The sequence below is a fragment of the Scatophagus argus genome, chromosome 4, assembly GCF_020382885.2.
Source record: "Scatophagus argus isolate fScaArg1 chromosome 4, fScaArg1.pri, whole genome shotgun sequence".
Lineage (NCBI taxonomy): Eukaryota > Metazoa > Chordata > Actinopteri > Scatophagidae > Scatophagus > Scatophagus argus.
Window position 1 is genome coordinate 14,554,346 of NC_058496.1, and position 22,698 is coordinate 14,577,043.

General features: G+C 41.5%; 4 protein-coding genes across 5 annotated transcripts; 1 reads left to right on the forward strand and 3 right to left on the reverse strand.

The window, feature by feature from the left end:
• Positions 1–375: 375 nt before the first annotated feature.
• Positions 376–4,776, reverse strand: LOC124057281. 2 transcript variants are annotated; one of them, XM_046385342.1, is made up of 5 exons: positions 4,585–4,776; positions 3,764–4,132; positions 2,899–3,207; positions 2,421–2,543; positions 376–2,318 (listed from the first exon to the last, which is right to left on the reverse strand). In XM_046385342.1, exons 2-5 carry the CDS (start codon positions 4,068–4,070, stop codon positions 2,218–2,220), a joined length of 840 nt encoding a protein of 279 aa, XP_046241298.1. In that variant the 5' UTR covers positions 4,071–4,132; positions 4,585–4,776; the 3' UTR covers positions 376–2,217. The 2 variants fall into 2 exon arrangements, with proteins under 2 accessions (XP_046241298.1, XP_046241297.1); XM_046385341.1 differs by lacking the exon at positions 4,585–4,776 and adding an exon at positions 4,297–4,513.
• Positions 4,777–5,569: 793 nt separating this feature from the next.
• LOC124057283 (cell division cycle protein 20 homolog B-like) lies at positions 5,570–15,440 on the reverse strand. Its single transcript, XM_046385343.1, has 12 exons — positions 15,204–15,440; positions 14,810–14,869; positions 10,917–11,136; positions 10,266–10,372; positions 9,897–9,927; positions 9,278–9,394; positions 8,809–9,029; positions 8,569–8,663; positions 8,142–8,370; positions 7,596–7,721; positions 7,397–7,520; positions 5,570–6,389 (listed from the first exon to the last, which is right to left on the reverse strand). The coding sequence occupies exons 1-12, from the start codon at positions 15,234–15,236 to the stop codon at positions 6,298–6,300; spliced, it is 1,455 nt and encodes a 484-aa protein (XP_046241299.1). The 5' UTR covers positions 15,237–15,440; the 3' UTR covers positions 5,570–6,297.
• gpx8 (glutathione peroxidase 8 (putative)) lies at positions 11,861–13,792 on the forward strand. The gene is made up of 3 exons (XM_046385344.1): positions 11,861–12,168; positions 12,344–12,605; positions 13,163–13,792. Exons 1-3 carry the CDS (start codon positions 11,962–11,964, stop codon positions 13,324–13,326), a joined length of 633 nt encoding a protein of 210 aa, XP_046241300.1. The 5' UTR covers positions 11,861–11,961; the 3' UTR covers positions 13,327–13,792.
• A 3,081-nt stretch (positions 15,441–18,521) lies between the features above and the next one.
• LOC124057793 (multicilin) lies at positions 18,522–21,909 on the reverse strand. The gene is made up of 7 exons (XM_046386350.1): positions 21,470–21,909; positions 21,308–21,380; positions 21,116–21,195; positions 20,587–20,647; positions 20,242–20,468; positions 19,933–20,043; positions 18,522–19,847 (listed from the first exon to the last, which is right to left on the reverse strand). The coding sequence occupies exons 1-7, from the start codon at positions 21,545–21,547 to the stop codon at positions 19,407–19,409; spliced, it is 1,071 nt and encodes a 356-aa protein (XP_046242306.1). The 5' UTR covers positions 21,548–21,909; the 3' UTR covers positions 18,522–19,406.
• Between the last annotated feature and the right edge of the window lie 789 nt (positions 21,910–22,698).

The window sequence follows — 22,698 nt, forward strand, 5'->3', positions numbered from 1 at the left end:
ATCTGTCCATGAAGACTGCATCGTACAGCTGGTTAGCTTAGCTTAGCAGCAAGTTGTCATCAAACGCAACAAAATCTGCCACCTTTTAAGTTCACTCATGTTACGTCATGTTTATTTTATCTATAGAAAACTATATATATAAACTATATTTTGACTAAGCACAACAAAGCCTGGCCAGCTGTTTGCTCGTTTCCACTTGTTATGCTAAGTTAAGCTAATGAACTGCTAGTCGTTGCCTCACTTTTACAGACATGACGGTCGTATTACTCTTTTCAACTAACTCTGAGCCAGAAAGCAAAGAAGCACATCACAATATGTGTCTCTTTTGCCTACTCAAAGGAGCAAAAACAAAAAAAAGAGAAAGCTGACATGCCAACCATTTTACAGTTTGCATTTATTCATTACTCTTAGTGACAAAAGTAGTCACACAGTACATTTCTGCTGGAGAGTAAAATATTGTTCAACACCACAAACGGAATGCAAATGCACCACAGATCTTGGAAAATGAGGCCTGAGAAACATGAGAACAATAAGGTAATTTTTTTCTTTATGTAATACATGCTTAGTGCCTAAATCACCAATCTATGTTTTAGGCTTAGCTTAGTTTTCAAAGATGACCAATTTTCATTTTGAAACAAAATACTGTAGGTGTTATTTTCCTGTTCTGAAATGCAATTTTTTTCTCCTTCAGGTCCATAATAGCAGCAAATACCTTTTTTGAAGACTCAGTGTAAAATTTTACTGTATTAATAGGCCCAAATTTAAAATACTCTATTAGGAAAAAAACAAACAAACAAACAAATAAAAACAAAAACAACACAAAAGTGCAAAATAAAAATATAATGCCAAACACTTTTTGACAAGATACACTCTAATGGTATGACTAATACTATCTGCCATGTTCACATTAATGTTTCCTTGTATGTCTTGATTTTAAATAAAATGTTCTCATATATTTTTACTGAAATAATGTTGTTAGTGAAGGCCAACTCTGGACTTTTTCACTAACTTACTAACTTACTTTACTAACTTTGCTTCCTTTGAAATAAGCTATAATTGACACTGACACTACAGTCATCCTGATAATGAGTGATGATGGCGGGGTGTCTGGAAAATGGATTGATATGACAATAGAATATGACACAAATGTACCCCAAATTTCCATTGACTGCTTGTCCTATTAACAGGAAATAAACATGACATTATAGTTGTTCATCAGAACAAGCTCCAAAAACTAATTCATAAAATGTTTTGATGAAACAGTTTCCTCTGAGGACCTCATAGTGAATTTGTTTTAATACTAAATTTCAGTTTTCTTACTTATTGCCTGCAATTACACCTCTAGTGATCTTGGCACATGTCATGTGTCTCTAGAAACTGTGATAAGAATCAATGCTAATTGTGTGTCTATACAGACAGAGTGTGGGACATGTTTTCTGAATGCTTTTAGTACATTTAACTTTACAAATCGCACTTTTGAACTAGCTGCTTCATAATAAAAAAGTTATTGCTGTTGTTTGGAAATTTGATTTACTCCAGTCATAGCCTGCTGCTTTCACTGTGCTTCTTCCTGCTGTAAATGCTGAAAATAATTGCGCAAAGGCGCCACATCTCAATACAAAGTTCAAATTTTTTTTGATCCAGGAGGTTAAAAGTATAAAATACAAACGACAGCAACTTGTGACAGACGTAGCTACAAAACTGCTGAAAGAGCAACAACTCCCTCTGAATGACAAAGATTGGTTGATGTCATGACACCATAATGCTTTGACTAACCTTAACCCTTGTAAGCTTAAGTAAAACAACGCAGGTGTGAAAACATCAGCACAGTTTAAGTATGTTATCCCATGTCAGTATAAATCCTGTGATGGTTTATGCACAATTGGAGCATAATAGAGCAGTGAAACAAATGGTTTACAAGGACACATGGACGATATTTATGACTGCGTCATCATTACTTGATTTTCTGGTTAGCTTCTCAAACACTTGTTTTCCTTAAACTGACCAGTTCATTTCTGTATTTTTAATCGGCCTCACCTCTTCAGGTTTGGGAACTTATCCTATTCAACTTGTTCAGGATAGTTCATGTTTACATTTGTGAAGAAATCATGCCATCGTGAGCAAGGTCACTAAAGGATAAAATAGCCTTTCCCTATCATCTCAACCCCAATCTTGAGAACTTTTCTATGCTGGTCTTGAATGTGTTTTTACCCTTTTCTAACCAATTCTTCTGGTTTTCTCAGGGATGAGGTCAACAGCAGTCTCCTCTGTTGAGGGGTCCACTGATGAGGTGACATGATCTGACTCCTTGACTTTATCTGGAAAAGAAAAAAAGAACAATACATGAAGGACTCACTTAGAATAAATATTTGATGCGACTGGACATTTTTAAGAATATTTTAGCATATTAATTTTCTTACAAAAGAAAGGAGATTTGTATTTTTTCAGGATACAATAAAGAATCCACAATGGAGGAGCCAGAGACACAAGCTTGAGCAACTTCAGAGGGACAATGATGACTTTATAGGGATGACCAGAGTTTGCTAGGAAAAAGACATTACATATAAATACATGAGCATCATGACCATCAACTTTTAAAATGATTGTAATTTCTTTGAGTGTTCTCAGGCCATTGTAATAATTAAATAAATGATGTATTCCAGAAACACGATTCATACCAATTAATTATTGCTATTAAAACCTAAAGGGATTCATTTTATAATGATATATCTGGAAGTGAAAAACTATCTTGAGAAAAATCTAAAGTCTGGGCATTGATATGTCCGACATTTTAGTTTAACAAATTATTTAAATTATTGATGAAGAATATCCCAACATAAGAAACAAATTTACTTTACAAAACTTCCAGCACGTAAACTTTATGAAAGTCCTTCCTACCTGTTCTGACTTGTAAATCTGTAGGGTTACTGCGAAGGGTCATGTTTCCATCAGTAACACTGTCAGGCCGAACAACAAAAGCAGAGATCTCTATGGAGTACTCTGTTGCTGAAGTTAAGTTGGAGATGTTGACATTCATGAAAGTAGAGCCCTCAGTGTGTGGGTAGCAGAGCGTATCACATGTGTTGGTGCATGTTGTCACGTTGTAAGTGTGTGGTGTCGTCTGCATAAATGCAGACACCTTCCAGCTTAGAGTCACATGATCAGAACCCACCGACTCCACCGTCACTGGCTGTGGAGAAACTGGACCTGTGAGGGACGGCAAAAATGAAAAAGTTTTAGGGTAAACTAAATACCCCCTCAGTTCTTGGTTAGGTTTTTGTTTTTAGGTGTCGCTGAGATAATTAGTTGATTTTAGAGTTTGGATATTTTAAGTTTTAGTATTACAGGAAATTACTTAGGGCTGAGGTTGGTACCAGGCATGGTCTGGGAAAGACAAACTGATTGGAAGCAGACTTTGACGCAGCACCACACCAAAGAAGAATAATGGTGAGAAAGGAAATAAGAGGAAGTTCTGGTCTGTTTTGGGTTCACACTGAAGTACTGCAAACAACCAAGAAGGTGTAAATATGAAGTCTAATGAAGTGACAGGCAGCTTATTTATTGGACAGCTTTAGAATTTTACTGTTAATATTCGCCACATATTATCATTATATCTGACAAGAATTTTGTCCCATCTGTGGCAACATCATTAAATAAAATACCTCGTTGAGCAAGTATTTACAGTGCATAGGTGATGTATCTGCATGCATGTACAGATATGTGTAGATATACTGTATGTAGGAATGTAAGAATCATTACTCACCCTGACAGACAAACATGTGCAGCTCATCACAGTAGCGGGCCAGCAGCTTCTTGTCTTTCCCCAACATGGCCTCCAGACTTGCACAGCAGCCCTCAGAGTTTTTCGTGTACCAATGATCATAGCTCAGCTCGTCCCCGTTCACCCACTTCCAGTCACTAAAGGTGCTCTGACGCTGCAGGCCAAGCCAAAAACTGACTTTGTTTGCAGCTGTGGTGTTGAGGAGAGTAAAGTATTGCTCTTCTGTGCTCAGGACAGCGAGGTCAACATAGTGCCTCTGACAAAACTCCTGGGCTTCAAACCAGGGCATTGGTCTCTGGAGCAGGAGGTGCTGAGAGATGATCTGGCCCGCTGCTAAGTCATGCCACACCACTAAGTCAGGAGAAATTAACAGAGAAGAAAATGGATGAGTCACTACATTTATGGTATGATTCCCAGGCTGTGCAAATTATTGTATACAATATAATGACAAATGACAAGAATCTTATAAAATGTCCAAGATTGACCTAATTTAAAGAATTTTTTGTAACCGTTACCCAGAATAGCCAGTCGCTGCAGAATCTGTTTCTCATAGGCAAACATGAAGTAGAATCCAGGATTTTGTCTATAACATGTCTTTTCATTCGTTTTCCATCCAACAGCTGACACTCTGCTGTCCATTATTTCCCAAACTTAGCTGATTTTGCAGTTTCTTAACAATACGCAACATCCTCGTCTCTCCCACCCGACTGCCTAGAACTGCTTCTGCTTTTCAAGTTTATAAATTCAGCTCACACTGTGTGGTGATGCAACAGAAAATGGGAGTGTCTGCGCTGCCTGCTCACCTGTTTCAGGAAGTCTTCATTAATTATTTTCAAAAAGGAATTTCAGACTGAAAAAAAAGTGTCAACTCAAAGTAATCCTGAAAAACTAAATTTGTGCCTCATTTGATTTAGTGCGACTAAACTTGAAAAAATTGACCTTGATTGAAAAAACTAAAACAACAACTGGTCATGTGGTCTGTAGTTTGGGAAAGTGTTTGACCAAGCTGAACAATGCAACTGAAAACCAGGAGTGTGTTGGGCCTTTATAGGAGGAGTAAAAATACCAACATGCAGCTCCGCCCTCAAGCCTATTTTTAAACCAAGTCAAATTTGATCCTGATATTAAGTGAACAGAACAGTTCACAAAGTTCACAAAGTACAAAATCAAGGACAATGAAATGTGGGTGATCTTATCTTCTGTTTTGTGTTACCTAGATAACTATTTGAAGACTGGTTTATATGCAAAAGAGAAGTAAGGTAAAAAAGTAAAACACATTTGTAGTAAAATACTTATTTAATTTTGTATTTTGTATTTTATGAAAAGAGTTGTGGTGTAGTCTGAAAAATAGATGGCAGAGGAGACAAAGTGTGACTCTCATGGTACACAGTCTCTGCAACACCTCTGCGAACAAGTTAACAATACTAGACCAAGAGTCTTGCCGTTGTTTTTCTTCTTAAAAGGAAGTCATCACCACAAGTACTTCAATACAAAATGTTCTCTTTAGCGTAGCCTGTTCTCACACAAGTGAGACATCTTACAAATCGGAGGTCGTTGCCACTTCACTCTACTTTCTACTGATGCGTAACTTTAGCGTTAGAGCTAAACCCTAACAAACGCTGTTTAACCGTTAGATAATATCAAGCAGTTCGAACACACTGTGGGAAGCGACACACAATGTCAACAAATGTCAAGTATAAACATGTGAGATAAAGAGGGAGTCAGACCACAATCCCAATCCTTCAGCTGAGAAGAGATGACAGATGAGAATAAACACTGTAGATCTGATTTAATTGTTCCACATGTAACAATGTTTATTTGGTTACACATCTCAGGACGGTGTAGTCGGGAAAGAAAGGATAACATACATGAAACAAAACATTTTACAGGTTATATGAATCACACGTGGAATTAATACATAAATGGTTTAAGAATTGTGTTCGCTGTGACTGAATTATTTGCACTACCAATTTCTTCTTTAAATGTGTTCTAAAGTAACTACATGAGAGGCTTTACACAGCCTGGAGCTCACCAGTGAACCTTTAGCAGCTTACTGTCCAAAAAGGCTGCTTAAACACAGATTAAAGTCAGTGATGGTCAAATATTACATATCTTTGTTTGCTTGTTTTTACTCTTTCTCCTATGTGGCCAGAGGATGATGACTTTATGTATTTGAGGCATTTTCTGTGTTATTTTCCCACAAATGCCCTGTTAGATATAATCACCAAAAACAGATATTTGTAGTTACTGCAAAAACGGAATACATTGTATAGAATTTAATTCCTAACGTATTATTTTATGCTAAAGAGACCCATCATCTGTGAGAGATGAACCTTCTTCAAGTTTGACTGTGGTGAGCTAGCTTGGTATTGTGGTTGGTTCAGAGCAGAGGAGAGGAAATGTGCATTCTCTAGACAAATGGCACTACCAAATAAAGCTGCTACCGGCATGTGGACACAAGTTTTTCACACGGCTGAGCCGAAGTATTTACCGTCCACTTTCAGTGACGTTGGTGATTACATGTCCCAGATGTGAAAGCGCTGGTCCGCTCCAGCAGAGAAAATGTGAGTAGGGTTTAAGGCCAAGTGTAGGACTCGCTGAGAATGACCTGTAAAAACAACAACGTGGTTTAATTTTGTTGTTTAAATACGTTCTTTTATAGTGCTGTTAATACCTTCATTCTTACACTTTACTAAAGAAACAAAAGGGTTTGAAGAATTCATACTGACAGATAAAATGCTGTCAATTTAGCTTGCAAATTTCAACAGGCAACCTTGGTCTATTCACTCAACACTAAATTATGAAAAACATACACAAAGTTACGTTACGGACGTTACAAATGGAAAAGGAGGCTCACAGACACCAGTGTCATATTTCTTCTCATGATGTGAAAAACGGTAAGTCAGCTTCTCCATGTAGCCACAACCACACATCAGAGACATCACACACTCCTGATTGGTTAGACAAAACCCCCACACTGACCCCCGCTTGTGAGTAACTGAAAAATTGCTGAACATTTACAAAGTCATAAATGTACTAGAAATTATCGATAAATTATCTTTGGATATGTGAGTGCTTCCTTGCCCCCGACAGTTCACAACAGCTCAGAAAAGTGTGCTCTCTCATAACAAATGTAGTGACTTTTGATGTGTTTAATTCGTAGTTTTGCACTTACTGGAAGCCCAGGACATGAATGAGTCAGCACAAAATGACTGACAATATGTAGATGACAGAGGTGCAGCACAACTGTCACACTGATTTAATGATTTACTATTAATATTACTCAGCAGGTATAATGACGCAACACATTTTGTTCCTATGATGCTGAATGTGTTAAAAGAAGAAGAAGAAGAAAAATCAAATTTTATTGGCAGCATATATATATTTACATACACATACTGAATTTGACTACTGCATTTATCCCATCCTTAGTTGAACACACACATGCAACACCCGGCAAATTACATGCAGTGAAACACACACAGGAGCAGGGGGCAGCATCAAGCAGGAGCATATTGGGGGGGTTAAGTGCCTTGCTCAAGGGCACATCAGCCGGCTAAACAGTCACTGTTGATGGCAGCAGTTCTACATTAGTCGTAGTTCATGTTCCCTGACCTGTGAGCTGGTAGGTCGGGCTGATGGAGGGAAACTCCCAGGTCCAGCAGGTCACATGGTGCTGAGGAAGGCCGTGGCCTGTGACCAGATATCTCTTCCTTTCAGCCCATCGTAGACAACAGATCTGCAAATGGACTCATTAGGAACAGTGTATTCCACATTTAGACACAGCAAAAAATACACTCCGAGTCTAAAGCACCTGTGAATTTGTGTTGGCAGAGGTCACGCAGGTGCCTGAATCCGTGTCCCAGATTCTCAGCTCCCCATCTTTCCATCCCCCTCCGGTAGCGATCATCTTTCTCTGCCATGGACACCATCCCATTGCCTAAACACACAAATGCAATGAACACAGAAGCATACACACAACCGTCCTTATATCCTTAACATGACTCTCAGGCTCGACAACCAGGTCATACAACACAACACTGAAAACAAAATACTCGGCGTTGAGCCTTCATCGTACTGAGAGTCCTCACTCCCTGTGAATGATGGAGGTCTTCTTTAGAAAGCAGGACAAATCAGCAGCAACACGAATCACCAGGTCATGTGACTATATAAACTATTCACCAAGTTTTCTTGTTTTTAACTGTTGAATCAGAGCAGGTTTAACCTGGCTTGTTAGAAAAATGAGACTGATGTCAAAGTGAAAGCAGACATCCAACTTAACCACAAATGCAAAATACAAAATGCTCGTAGCCTCGTTTTCATTACTCAGTAGAGCCCAGATTGTGATGCAGACACTGACCTTAACGGTGCTAGGCTGCTTCATTGTAGTGACTGGCTGTTGTGACTTTGTGAGGCCTGTGACATGACTGTCCCATATACAGAGAAGGCCCTCTGAGGAGCCGCTGGCCAGCCGGTCGCCTCCTGGTGACCACTGAAGGCTGCAGATGGCATCTTTCTGGACAGCTACACCTACCAGAGGTGTAGGAGCCCGAGGGTCAAAGTGATGGATATGCCCAAGAACAGAGCCACTGTGAGATAGCAGAAACGGTCATCCCACTGCAGGAATACTGCACACCTCATGCTGATACTGTGATGCCCTTTTATAGCAATTATAAGGATTGGATTGGAAGATTGGATTCTTGAAAATGATCCAATAAAAGTGTAAGAATGACGCTGACAGTCTTATGTTGCCTTAACTTTGCACATAGTAGACTGACATTTCTTACCTGCTGACTAACTCTTGTTTCCAGGAAAGAGCTCTGACCACAGACAAGTCTGATGGTAGACACCTTAAATGCTGCTGGTCTTCAACATCCCACAACTAAGCAGTTGAGAAGAGAGACACCACAAACTGCTAGTCTGCTGATTCAACTAGGTGTTACACTTCCCCTCACACAGGGCCCCCGTGAAGACCACACTTCATATGAATCAGCCACTCTGTTCACTCATTTCCTTTAAGCACCAACCTGTATCTCCCCCCGCCTGGTCCCAATGCAGAGAGCCCTGCCGTCTCCGCTCCAGCACAGACACGTGATGGACTGAGCGTGACGGTCAGACGGCCGTCCTCCTTGTTTACTCGGACCCAAATGTCCCAGCAGAGCACGAGTTTCTGAATTCCAAAGGTAAACAGAAGAGCCCAGGGCTAATGCAATCATACCATTACAACTGCAGTCGAGAAGATTAGCGTCTGAAGGGAGAAGAGATGGAAAAGACAGGAGGCTATACTGTGAGTGACAAGTGGCAAACAGGATGATTCTGAACCCATCAGCTTTTTATTGGCTGAAATCACCAATGCATTCAACACAATCAGAAGTTATATTTTGCTTTGGGCTTGCTATGCCACATGTGTTCATTAATCTGAACAGATGTGCCACAAAAACACAGGAACAGAACGTAGGCTGAGTTTTCTTGTTTGAGAATAACGAGTCTTCTCACAGTAGTCGTTCAGCAGTGAGGGAGCCGCCAACCTCATCACTGACTTTCCCTGCAGACTCACATCAGCTTCGTCCAGAACATCAAACGGCTGCAAATCACATCTTCTCTCCTCCGAATCTGCAATGGAAACACGCTACATAAAGCCACACAAAACACAAAATTTCACATCTAAAACAACAGAGCTTGAAGTTTTACACACACACACACACACGTAAAAGCACACAAAGAAAGGCTGTTGTGTCAATGTGGCAGCTGAAACCCTTTGCACTGTGAAAAACTTTGATGTCTTATGCCGTTGAAATGTAAAGTTATTCGTTCTCCATTTCTCTCAAGCTCCATAAGCTTTACAAGATGGATGTCTAAAGACCCCACCGATGTACTAATTACAGTCATGACAGCAAATGAACACATAAACATCAAACCTCCCTCACATTTCCATGAGTTTCGGTTGCTTACAAACACTTCTGACGATTGTTGCAACCTTTCACTCTCATTTCCTGGTATGGTATCATGCTGCATTGCTCTGCATTTCATTCATTTTGTCAGTCATTTTCCCTTTATGTGTGCTGTGAAGTGTTGTTAGATCGCAATGAAAGAAAAAAAAACACTCATGCAGTACCTGACTGAACTGCGGCTCTCCACACCCATCCCTGAAAAACAAATAAATCAATCTTTTAGACGTTTACGTCATGTTTGTATTCATTTTTGATTAAAAAAAAAAAAAAGTTCAGGAAAGGGAAAAAGATTTAGAATTAGCAATGAGTGTGCACAATTTTTCTGACATGCACCATTTTCTAACTGAAGTATCCAAAGAACCTTGAGAAACACAAAGCTTTGTTGTGCTTAGCACCATAGTATCAGTTCAAATCTCTCTGCACATTCTTTGTTTTGTTGTCTTGTGGACACATTCACACACACACACACACACACACACACACACACACACACACACACACACACAAATCAAACAACAGTTCCTGGAACAAACCTGCTCTGAGGCATTTTTTGTGGATGTCCTTCCCCTGGCAGTAATGCGCGATGTGTTTGGTGGTGTGACAGCTACGCCGTGGGACAAGCCTTCTGTCAACGCTGTCTCTGATTGAGACAAGTTAATATCAGAGAAAACATTGTGACCTCATCACAAATTTAATTAATTTACATATACATACATTACATACAATACAATACATTTTGATTGATGCTGGATTTGGAGGACAGCACTCATGCTGTTATAGGAGAATATGCACCAATACTGGTGGGATCTATGTTCATTCATTCCAATAAATACTTGAAACATGACAAGGAGCCATGAGTACTCACTGATTCGTTTATGAGGGGTCACAAGCCAAGAGAGCTGAGAATTTCTGTTCTAATCTTTAACAAAATGATAAGGCTAGCATGTGTTGACTCATGGTTATACTTAGGAAGTAGTCTTGTGCAATATTTTACTGTGAATTGTAACACAGCACAACTATAAAGTATTATGAAATGGAAATACTTAAGTAAAATAAACCACAATTACTTCATGACTGCAGCCCTGCTTGAACAAATGTATTCCACCCGTGCGTGAGTGAGTTTACGTAATATTATGTTTTGCATGTTTTGTATGTGTGTTTGTTTGTTTGTTTAAACTGTTTACCTTGGCGATTTCCCTGTTGGACCCTCTGTTCTGGTTCACGATGTCTCGGTGGGGAATCCAGGTCCAGTTTCTGACAGACGTTATCAAACTCAAAGCTGGGCTCACACTGCCCCCTAGTGGCCAGCGGTGTACTTGCAGCAGGAGCGTCACTGCTGCTCGCCTGGGTGATTCTTCTCCTGAACCGCTTGTACGATACGTAATGGGGGACGTCGTTTTGCCCCTGGGGAAAAAAAAAACCCCAAATCAAATAAATGAAAAAATATGATTAGTCAGAATAGTCTCAAAATCCTGAAAATGACACAGACTTCCTAACTTTATAAACTTTAAACCACAAAGCTACACTAGTCTCAAATTAGCGACAAACAAGAACAAGATATCCTCTTTAAACCTTCACAGTAAAAGCTTTGTAACTTGTAAACCTTAAATGTGCTTTCTGAATGATCAATATTTGCTTTATTATAGCTGGTAACTTGTTAGACGTATGATTGCCATTTCATGCAGTCAATAAGATGTTGCTATAATTACTAGTGAGGCTGTCAAAAGCTACGGGATGACTTTTGTAATCGAATCGAAAACCGTAATTCTCATGATGCACTTTGAATTTAAGAACAATGCAATCTGGTTACATGAAATCGAGGAAGCTTGTCATCATTATTTAACAGCTGTTGTTAAAAGATTAGTCAGGGCTGATGAAACGTGCTTTCTCACTTCCTATTACCAAAATTAATGTGAAAAATTATATTTGAAGCAGAAACGATTAAATATAATAGTGGCAATATGCGTACTAAATTTTTAACTGGACTACTCCACTGAGAAACGTGACCCACTTCATAAAATATCCGATAAAAGTAATGGCACTAGAAGGGTACCTAAGAGGAAGGCAACGTTCTAATTGTATTTTATTATGAAGGTACAACGCGTAGCTTCCGGTACTGTTGTAACGTTCTTTCACGAGCTTCACTCAGCTGTGCTCTCATCGATCCGCCCCGAGACTTTTGGCAGGAGGAAACCCGTTTCGACTGCGGCTCCTTCTTCCCCCTCCAAGATGGAGGCCTTAGGGGGCTACCCTGCCAAGTCCTCCAACCCGAAAGCGAAAAAGTTAACAGTTCTGCTGAGCATGACAGTCGGCGTGGGCTGTTTGTTCCTCCTGCAGACGCAGCTGGTGAAGCCGAGAAAACCAGCGGACTTTTATTCTTTCGAGGTGAAAGACGCGAAGGGGAGGACGGTCTCCCTGGAGAAGTACCGAGGAAAAGTAAGTCCACATCATCACCATGTCTTTCAGTGTCACAAGAAATTAAAATTTTGTTTTGGGTCGTCCAGTTTCAGCTGAATGCGAGTCTCATTGCACAAGACGTGTGTGTGTTTTTTTTTGTAGTACTTCGTGTAGTATTATTACACCCTGATTTTTCCTTCCCTCTCCTGTTCAGGCTTCCTTGGTTGTAAACGTGGCGAGTCACTGCGAGCATACGGAGGCGAACTACAGGTCTCTGCAGGAGCTCCACCGGGAGCTGGGCACCTCTCACTTCAACGTGCTGGCCTTCCCCTGCGGTCAGTTCGGGGACACAGAGACCGGGACCAGCCGGGACATCGAGGCTTACGCTAAGTCCACCTACGGCGTCACCTTCCCCTTCTTCAGCAGGATCAAAATAATGGGCTCAGAGGCCGACCCTGCCTTCAGGTTCCTCACAGGTTGGCAGAAAAACCACATGTGTTTGTTCAGATCTAGTTCAGTGATGACTCCTGTAGACTGCAGCGGTCCACCAGTAAGTCTGGGCCTTCATCGCATCACATTATACCACACGGATGCAGTAAAACCTTATCTTTCAACATCAGCTGCTACAGGGCTCAGAATTGATTTTATTTGATGTGAATTTGTCTGAGGTAAGCAAGGAGCAAGTAGCTACTAATACCACACTGGGAAAATGCTCCACTACAAGTAAAAGTCCTGCATTTAGAGACTTTAGTGTTGTAATATCATCAGCAAAATGGACCCATTCTGCAGAAAACAGTGCCTGTCGGTGTTTTAGTATTGCATCTGATGTTTGTGGATTAATGTGACTGCTGCATTAATGTGTGTGCGTGTTGCATCTTACTGCTGCGCATGTTTCAGCTTAGTTTAACCACCTCGTGTGCTGTTGGGTTGTTTAATCCACAGCAGTGCATCGTATACCATAAGAACTTTTCATGAGCTCGGAAAATCAGCCCCGTTTTCAGCTTTGTCACGATGCGTGTGTCGTTTGTTTCAGATTCTGTGCAGAAAATCCCAAAGTGGAACTTCTGGAAGTTTCTGGTGAATCCAGAGGGGAAGGTGGTCCGGTTCTGGCGAACGGACGAGCCCATGGAGAGCGTTAGGCAAGAGGCCACAGCGTTGGTGCGAGACATCATCCTGAAGAAACGGGTGGAGCTATGATGGAGCTCGTCTGTAGATGATGGACACATTTCTCTGTGTGACGTCTGTGTTTCCTGTGCTTTGACAGCAGAGGGACGACTGGACTGTGAACTGTTACAGCGAGTGTGGTTGGGTGATGTTTCCCTCCAGAAACATGCGGGCTGGAAAGAGCCACGAAGGCAGTGGAGGGTTGTCAAAATGTGTGTGAGAGTGTGTGTGTGTTCCTGTGGAGACCATCCTGTGGTTAATAATGACAGTCGTGATGACCACTGCTGCAGCTGAAGGACTGTTTAACCATTCAGGTGTTGGATCTTACAGTCGTTCAGTTTGGCTTAGTTTCTGCTTTGTACCATCTGTCTCTGACGTTTACATCAAAGTCCATCCTTCCTTCAGTGAGGCGTTTCATTTTGGCCCTTTCTGACTGATTTGAGCCTCGCGAATTGTGAAGCTTCCACTCCGAGAATAAAAGTATTTCGTAATTATTTCATTTAACTGGTGAGTTTGGGTTCTTTTGTTGAGGTTGTTGTGTTTTAAAAGCTTGAAAAATGCTCATAGCTGCTTAATTAACTGCATATTGGTGCTGTTTGTCTGTATCCTGTAGTTGGTTTTGTTATCTCGCATAGATTACAACCCCATTTGGCACAAGTCATATGTAAGTCGGAACATATATATGTATGTCATTTTCTAAAAATACTGCTTTGAACAAATTTGCAGCCACAGCTCTGAAACCCGACTCACTATTTCTTTATTCGTCCGTTCGTTCCCTTGGAGCTGCTGATTTAAATGGACAGTTGGAGAGCAGCGGCAGGTAAGCTGGCATGCAGATAATCAACCAGCTAACAAGACACTGCCTACCAGCCACCCATAAGATAGCTGAAAAGCAATTTCTGATATCTGAATCTATATAAATGTCTACATTTTTCTCTTTTAGCTCTTTGTGATACCAGAAGTTCAAACACGTGCACATCGGCTGTTTAAATTGCACAGCCTCCACTCTGAAATGAGCCTCGTTCTTTCTTTTTCAAAGTGTCCAAACATCGTGCAGGATGCCTGATCCCAGCGAATAGTAAGTATAGCTGAATGTGACTGTTAAGGTAGCAGAGCAGTGTGAGCTGACAACAGAAACGTCAGCTAACATTACACTGCCTCCCAACCAGTCACAGCTCACAGGCCACTACAGGTACGACGTTATGACCAACGGTTGGGTTTTTGGAGAGTTTGATGAGGTTGGGGTTTTTTTTTCCATCCATTCCTCTTCCAGCTTTATTTCACTTTGACTTTTTATTCTTCATGTGAGTGAAAGTGTAATACGTGACAGTGTGTGGGATGTTTGAGGTCATTGGGTGGCAGCAGTGAGGAGTGCAGCTGACAGCTGTCAGTCAGACACCACAGCCAGCAGCAGTACACTGCCACACTGCCACCACGGGCTCAGAGGCTGCACAGACAACCCTAAAGCCTTCATTTGTTTCTCATAGGCAGATTTTCCTTTTGTTTCCCGTCTTACCTTAAAGAAACAATGTCTTCTCTTCCCAACAAAATCTCCCAGCCTTCTACTCATACTGTCCTGATGAAGAAGACGAAAGATGCTTATTATCATAAAAGAAACAACTTTCTCAGAGGCTTAAGTACCAAAAATAAGACAATAATTTACATTTTTAAAATTATTATGTAGAAAATTTGGGATATTATTAATGTTCTAACAAGTATGCCTAGCAGTAAATGGGTATTTAACAGTAAAATAAACCCATTTGTCCCCAGGTTGCTGTTCACCAAAGAGCCTCAGCCGTGTGTTCACAGTCTGAAGTGGTTGCCTGGTAGCCGCAGCAGTAGGAGGTCATACAGATATAAGGAAATAAGCTACTGGGTTATCTTTTATATTATTTTATAAGCCTACTCACCCAGTACTTTGAATCTCCTCCTTTCAGTCGCATCTTCAGTCTCCACTACGTTGAGTAAACCCGGATTCCCTTCCCTCTCAGCCTGTTGAGGACAGGGTCGTGCCCGATGCACCTGTTGTCTGCCCTCCAGGATGGACTGCGCTCCTAAATACTCTCCCCCGGCGGACGGCGGAGCGGGAAGCACCGTCCTCTGCGCTGCCATTGGCGGTTGGGTGGAGTTTTTAATGAAGCGGTCCGGTGCAGGGGTTTCCTCCGCGTTCCGGTTTCTACTAGAAACAAATGACAATAAGTAAACAAACAGGAAAAAAAAGAGCAACGCGGCGGTGTTGTGAAGGTGGAGGCGGCAGCATGTAATCACTTAATGACCCTGACAAGGACAGACTTTCTTCAGGAGGTGTCGGTCATTTAATTAGCAGACTCAGCTCATTATCCAGCATCTGTCGCTTGGTCAAGGAAAATAATATTATTATTGCTATAATTGTTGTTGTTGTTGCTATGAGGAAAGGCCAATAGCCTATTTAAAGTAATAGTGTTAAAACATTTAGAAAGAAAATAAAGTGAGTATCTCTACTCTTAAAATATATATTTTTAATTAGATGATAGGCATAAAAAGACAGTTGACATAACATGCATGATAACAGTAATAATAACTGTACTAAATTGTTCAGGTAAGGTCCTATTATAGTGACAGTTCATATTTTATTTTGTCATATTAGAAGCTACATAATGTAAATAAAAGGCTCTACAGTTTATAAGCTGTATATTTTATTTAGGAAGATCTTTTTCAATTGACAACTAAGCTTAAGTTAGAGCTAAATAAGATAAAGTTTATGCAAAATATGTTTTTAAAATGATTATAGCATAAAGTAAAATATTATCACATCATAAAATTAAAATAGCTCGTCTCTTGTCATCCCGTAGTTTTTGCGGGAAGAGGCGGCGTGTCCGCGGGCCACAACTTTTAATGATGAGTTGCTCTGGCGCTGAGTGGGCCGAACGACGCGAGCAGCGCGAGCAGCGCACGTGCAGGCCACCTGCCATCTCCATATGCGCTCAGAACCCGAGCGCGAGCCTGGAACCTCGTGACAGCTGCGTTCTCTCAAGGACACGCAGCAGCCCGACACACGCTGACGGAGCAGCTCCTTCCAGCCTCATGTGACGCGCTCCGCCGTTTCAACCTTTAATTCATCCACGCAAATCACACCAAATCAACAGGCGGCATGTCTGCTTATGAGCTATTCATTATAAACATGCAGTTAAACTCCTGTGTGCAGTTGTTTAGTGTTTTGTTGTTGTTATGACATATGACAGTCTTATATATGCAAGCATTTGTGTTTGTAACTTTATTTTTTATTTCACCGGTTGTGTTTGTTGTTCCTCTGCCTCTCGTTTACCACAGAGTGTTTCAGCCTGCATTAAAACACACCCCACAACGTGTCTTGGTATTGCTTCCTTTATGCTTAAGAAAAAGGCTTGAATTAAATTTGCCCAGAGCCCTCGCACCTCTAAATCTTCCCACCAGGCTTCATCAGGGAAAAAAGAAAAGAAATGATTTGATTTCAGCACCCTCTTTTCCCGCGGCGCTCCGTCTGGTTTGCAGCCTCCCTCCGGGTTTGGCTTCAGTCACCTTAGAAACTCATTGTGTCTGTATTTTCCTTTCCCCTCCCGCATTGTCCCCCCGCAGTTTGGCGGTAGCTTAACCGGTCAAATGTGTCACAACCAGCTTAAACAAAGCTTCGCCCTCTGGGCCTGCTCTCCGCAGCCCTTTGCTGGTCAATGACAAACGGATTTGTTTGCAGTAAAAGTGGCGTCGAGTTTGGCCAACGTGAAGGTTTGCGCGGTTGTATGAGGGGCTCAGGGCTGACAACAAGCATCCTGTTTGATTTACGTTGGCAGCAGGAACTTAAGTGGTTCATAGTGATCAAGTCCCGGGTCAGCCGGTCAGGGTTTGTCCATGTAGGGTTCGTGTTAAAGTTGTCTAAACGCTGCAGACATTACATTTAGTTTGTCCTGCCTATTAAATCAAGTAGGTTTGTAGGATGATTCGAGCCTAATCTGTACTGCACTGTACTATAGGCTAACAGTAAGTACTTACATTTATTCTACAAGTTTGACTAGTCAACTTGGACTTCACTTCCACTACATTTTTCTGACAGCTTTAATCACTTTGCAGATTTCCACACCCTTAGTGTTTACTGAAAACAATCTATCTCCATATTTTAATATGAATGTTTCTGATAAACTCTACAATTAAGTGTTTCTTATGAGCTGGGCAAACTCTCCTAATTCTTCTTTATATTATATTCTTTATATTAACTGGAAAATGCATTGTCACAGAACTGAAAACAGGGTTGCTTTTCTAAGCTGCACAATGAAACTTCAGCTGAATTTAGCTGATAATACTGCATCTGGATACCCCTTCCACCATCGGATATAGTAAGCCAAATTAGAAGTTGTGTGGTCTAATTAATCATTTCATCAGCTATTCAACACTTTCTCCTCAGATGAATTTAAATCCACAAATAAGAATCTACAATTTTGACATTTTAGCCTAAAGGATTTCTTACAGTTCTGCCAGTATGTCACATTTCATCACATGGAAATATGCACGGATTTCTCTCCTCACAACATCAGGATAAACACAGCTCTGCTCTGTAGCAGAAAGGGAGGTGATGCAGGTTTGTGTGTGCACAAGTCTTTTACTTTTTACAGTGTGATGAGCCCACCTCTGTCTGTGGATTCCCATCACTTGTTAATTATTAGTGAAAACAAATGTCCCCAGTGTCCCTCTGTGATGCATCTTGTTGAACTGGCGCCAGTCAGACCTCCATCGGGTTCTTCTTGTTAAAGCCAGCGGTCATGACAGCAGCGGCGGCAGCAGCAGTACCGTAAACTGTCTCCAGCTCACGCACTGACGGCTGCCTTCACCGCTCTAAAGTAAATAGGCACAGGTTTGGGAAGTTTAAACAGGTGTCTGACCTGAGGTTTGACATTGTCTTCTGGCACAGTCTGCCTCCCTCACACAAACTCACGTTTTCTGAAACCCTTAACAGTGATGTTGAAGGAAGCTCACTGATCTTAAGTTAATTACTTCTTTTTGTTTTGATGTCCAGCTTTTAAAAAAGTAGAACTGAATGAATTGAGTACTCATGCAAAACAAAGAGTTAAAAAGGTAGATCAGTCAACACTAGAATAACTTATTGTGTGTATATATTTGTGCAGTGTAAAAGATTTACTGAATTTCTCAGTAAAGATGGCCGTATTTGATCCATTTATCGATATGTTATTATACAGGAGATACACAGTGAACATGCATATACTGTTTATTATTATGTTACTTCAACAGTACTCACTGATTAGCCCACCATATGAGAGATTTTTCAATTCCTTTTTCAGAATTTACTGTTTTGGCAGCATGTTGTTATTGTGAAATACGTCATAAAATAATTGCTTTACAGATGCCTAAAAGGTTTTGGAAGCAAAAGGAATCTTTTTCCAAACTGGGGGATCCTGTTTATACAGCTGTAGTGTTATCAGAAGAACACCAATGAATTGTGCGATGCGGTGAAAAATATTTTAATTTCCATAAAGAAGGATATAAACAAGGATGTTGGCTGCAATGCATCAAAATCAAATGTCTTTTTTCCAGACCACACAGTCACTCAGACAGAGACAAAAGGGCAGGAAGTCCCTGCTTCTTAGAGAAGGTCATGGGGTCACATTTGACTCACTTCTCAAACAAGAAAAGTTCACAGTGAAAACGTTTTCTTTCCATTTGTTTAAATTTCACCTCAGTCCTTTTTCCAGAGGGAAAAATAAATAAATCCAAAATCACCCTTATGTAACTTTTATTTCCAACCATGTAAAGTCATTTCTGTTTTCCAAGACAAAACATACTGTGAGCTGTAAAAATAAACATGGCATTGCTCCATTGTCTGGCTGGATCATTACATTTTGCGGCATGTAAACAGAAACACAATGAAAACAAAAGCTAAGGCAGTATTATTTCCTTTGTCAGGCACCAACCTCTGACTGATTGGCTGACAAGCTACCTGAGGAAGACATCATTTAATCATTCACAGATATCAGTATAGCTCATTAGTTAAGCATTAACAGTCACTGCCCACCCACACTTCCTTCCGTGCTTGCATACACATATCACAAGCATAAATTGATCCAATTTTACATTTTTAAGCCCTGATTTCAGCTGTGGTTGGGAACCCAACGAAAGCGGTATCTTCCTTGCTGAGTCCTCGAGGTGAAGGCGCGTCCGTGAGGAAACACCTGAGTCCTTATGGTGCAGTGTTCTCTAATAGAAGTTCTGAAAGATGAGACAGTCTCTTCAGGCTGTGCTCCGTCCATCACCAGGCTGCTGCCTTTGGAAACAGAGGTTTGCAGGCCTGCGAATGCACCGTACATGCGTACAGTCTCTGATTCCTGCTGTCGCATTGTTCCGGCAGCAGCACCATGTAGGACAGCATTGCAGCGTGTACTGATGTCCCTCAGCATGTCCTCCACCGAGTCAGAGGATTCTGTTTCGTATCCCTCATCCAGTCTCTGCCGCTTACACGGGCTCAGGGAAGTTTTATCCTCACATGGCATCAAGGGCTCTGTTACATATGAGTCTCTAACTGTCATAATATTCTGAAAAAAATGGCAGAAATAAAGATTAGAGATAAAAAGTTAAGCTGCATCCCAGGAGAAAATGTTTATTCAGTCATGTACTCACTTCAAGCACCGAGGCCAAGTGTTTTGCACGGCTGGCCAGCTGCCTGAGGTGGAGGTTTCTCTCCTGAAGGGAGTCAATCTCTTCCTGTTGTCTGTGTAGAGTGTCATGGAGCTGCAGACACACACACACACACACACACAAATAATGTTCAGTCACGCTGACAGAGGACACAAAACTCAGAATGAGAATCCTTTCCTTGACCTTGTCCTCGTCGGTTTATAAACACCTTTGTGTTTAAAATGTGTATTTCAAAGCACTGCTATTAAGTCACACTGTATATGTTCACAAATCTCACAGGAGCCATTTTACCTGACTGTTGACTTCCACGGACCCTCCCAGCGCCATGCCTTGGCACTGGACAATGTCCTTCCACGGAGATCCATCTTGGGCAGATGGGTTACCTGCTTCTGCGGAGGAGTGAACCAGACTGTCCTCTGAGGAAAAGTACTGCTGAGGGGTTAGGGGGGGTATGACACATCCCTGAAATGGTACCAGTTCAGCTGGAGACAGACTGCTCTCCAGGGTGGCAGGGGAATCTGACAGAGAAGGCAAAACACCAGGCAAAATGTCTTCATTTTGAAGATTTCCTCAGTGTGCAAAAGATGATGATGACGAGACTCTTCTTCTTCTTTGTATCATTATTACTTTGCTCACCTGCGATGAAATCCAGCGCATAATCTCCAAAGTCTCGGTCATCTACATCAGATTCATTTACCTGTGAAAGAGTAAAACAGATGATTAAAAGACATACATGTGTTAAAATCTCAGTTGACAAAGAAATCACAGCTGCTCCGGACCTGCAAATCCCACCACGACCAAACAGGGTAATGTGGCCTTATGGCAGAACATGTCCTGGTGGTCATTTCAGTAAGTGTGCCGGCAGTTGCGTTTTGGACGCACGGTTAGCTGTGCCAGAGAGGCTGCTTGTGGACAAAACTTGTGAGGTCCGACCAATTAGCGGTAGCCTGCGTGTCATGAGTAAACAACAATCTCATTCGTGCAGAATTCCAGCACATCTTGTCAAACATTAACAGCCCGAGGAGTGATGAAGATCTGCCACCATGTCATATCTCTTTGGGAGACACAAACTGTTGTAAGTGCGTGGATTTACATGAACAGGTGTCACAAAAACATGAACAAACAAAGCTTATTTTTGAGACTTTGTGTTTTTTTTCCTCCTCACCTGAGAAGCGTGGGTGTCGCTCTGTCGTCTCCCCATGGACGCGCAGTCTTCCAAATCATCCCATGCAATTGTTGAAAACGCTGTGAGACGAGAAAAATGTGTACGCGTGAGTCAGTCCTCGGTATGTCTTTATTTACATGTGTTGCCTTCATAAGCAGATGAAGTCCAGTCATAATATGAGAGGTAACCCACCTTGTTCAACGATGCATGGCAGCTCTACGTACACCGTGACGGGACTGCTGCTTCTTGGCACCACCACTTTGTCCTGCAAGTGGAAAATCGGTTAACATCACTGAATAATGTTGCGTTGTGAGTATTATTGCAGAGAGGGACGATTCGTGCCTTTTTGCTTACTGCAACTCTCCTCCCGTGTTGGCCCATTTGGTTGGGGCACGAAGCACCAAACACCTTTCTGTCTCTTTGCATCATCATCAGCTCGGCTCCGACCGCAGGACCGAAGGATCGTGGTTTGATTTAGGGCTGATATAGACGAAATTCTCCCGGTTTGTTTCTCTCCGTGCCGCGGCCACATAGTTTTGGCCCAATCAAATGCACTTATTTGGTCTCCAGGGAGTGACAGCGTCCTCGGAGATTAAATTGGTGCAGACTAACGGTTTTCTGGTCTGAAGTGTGAAATGGTACCGCGCGTAACGGCGCCATTACAGCAGGTGCTCTCTGCGTCAGACCTGCCCTCCCTCCGCCTGCGGCCAAATATTCCCTGCCAGAGGCGCACATACGCTTCACCCAGTCAGAATCAAACACCTTAGCTTTGTTCGTCACACTGTACATCAGACAAGCTTATATATGTATATATAAAGTTATATTATTAGGCTGTCATTAATTGTTTGTTTTATATGAGCATATCATTCGGTGCGCAATTTCTATCCAACTGTTGTCATGCGTCCAAATTAGGTCAAGGCCTGTTACTACATCTCAAGCGAAGTGGAAAAGGAAAATGGTAATTACAGCAGACAGCTCAGTAAACACTGGTGACAAATGCCTCTATTACTAAACAAACAAGAGTAAGCCTGTTGGCTCTTAACGCTGAATGCACCTGTGTGGTCGACACTGTGTCAGCAGGTCGAGATGCCACGCGTAATGGATTATCAGAGAAAGCCCCTTAGTTGACCAGGCTGTGTTGGCGCAGTTCGGTTTCAAATGGTGATGAAACGACAGGTTAAGTTATCAGTAACATGATCCGCGGGCAACAATAACATTAGTTATGTGTAACAACAAGTATTTATTTTTTCTAATATCCAAGAAAAGTCCGGTAGTCTTACACTTAAATTTGTGTCCGTCTAGAGGGATGGGCCCTTGTAGTCCACTCTTCATTAACGGTGCAGTCATTTATTTATAGTGAGTTTAGGAAATTAAAAAAAAATCCATACACTGCGATATATAGGGAAGACTTGGGCTGATACTACAAACTCCTGCTGTGCCCATTTGATTCAGGTAAAGCAGACAACACTCATTTAACTGTAGCTGGAGCCTTTTTATCTCCTCCTTCATATCATTCAGTCTCAATGACACCTGGACAGACTTCCCGTCAACTGAGTTTGAATCATGGCTTCAAACTTTATTCG

What these genes read in the sequence shown, in the direction of transcription:
- LOC124057281 (XM_046385341.1), bottom strand. Translation starts at nt 4,420, where the DNA reads ATGGACAGCAGAGTGTCAGCTGTTGGATGGAAAACGAATGAAAAGACA. An exon ending in GCACATGTTTGTCTGTCAGG is followed by an intron (nt 3,208 to 3,763) that starts GTGAGTAATGAT and finishes CGTCCCTCACAG; the next exon opens with GTCCAGTTTCTCCACAGCCA. An exon ending in AGATTTACAAGTCAGAACAG is followed by an intron (nt 2,544 to 2,898) that starts GTAGGAAGGACT and finishes TCTTTTTCCTAG; the next exon opens with CAAACTCTGGTCATCCCTAT.
- gpx8 (XM_046385344.1), top strand. Translation starts at nt 11,962, where the DNA reads ATGGAGGCCTTAGGGGGCTACCCTGCCAAGTCCTCCAACCCGAAAGCG. An exon ending in TGGAGAAGTACCGAGGAAAA is followed by an intron (nt 12,169 to 12,343) that starts GTAAGTCCACAT and finishes TCTCCTGTTCAG; the next exon opens with GCTTCCTTGGTTGTAAACGT. An exon ending in TGCCTTCAGGTTCCTCACAG is followed by an intron (nt 12,606 to 13,162) that starts GTTGGCAGAAAA and finishes CGTTTGTTTCAG; the next exon opens with ATTCTGTGCAGAAAATCCCA.
- LOC124057283 (XM_046385343.1), bottom strand. Translation starts at nt 15,236, where the DNA reads ATGCGACTGAAAGGAGGAGATTCAAAGTACTGG. An exon ending in CTCACTGCTGAACGACTACT is followed by an intron (nt 9,030 to 9,277) that starts GTGAGAAGACTC and finishes TTCTCCCTTCAG; the next exon opens with ACGCTAATCTTCTCGACTGC. An exon ending in AGCAGCCTAGCACCGTTAAG is followed by an intron (nt 7,722 to 8,141) that starts GTCAGTGTCTGC and finishes TTGTGTGTTTAG; the next exon opens with GCAATGGGATGGTGTCCATG.
- LOC124057793 (XM_046386350.1), bottom strand. Translation starts at nt 21,547, where the DNA reads ATGATGATGCAAAGAGACAGAAAGGTGTTTGGTGCTTCGTGCCCCAAC. An exon ending in TGCGCTGGATTTCATCGCAG is followed by an intron (nt 20,469 to 20,586) that starts GTGAGCAAAGTA and finishes CTTCTCTGTCAG; the next exon opens with ATTCCCCTGCCACCCTGGAG. An exon ending in ACTTGGCCTCGGTGCTTGAA is followed by an intron (nt 19,848 to 19,932) that starts GTGAGTACATGA and finishes CATTTTTTTCAG; the next exon opens with AATATTATGACAGTTAGAGA.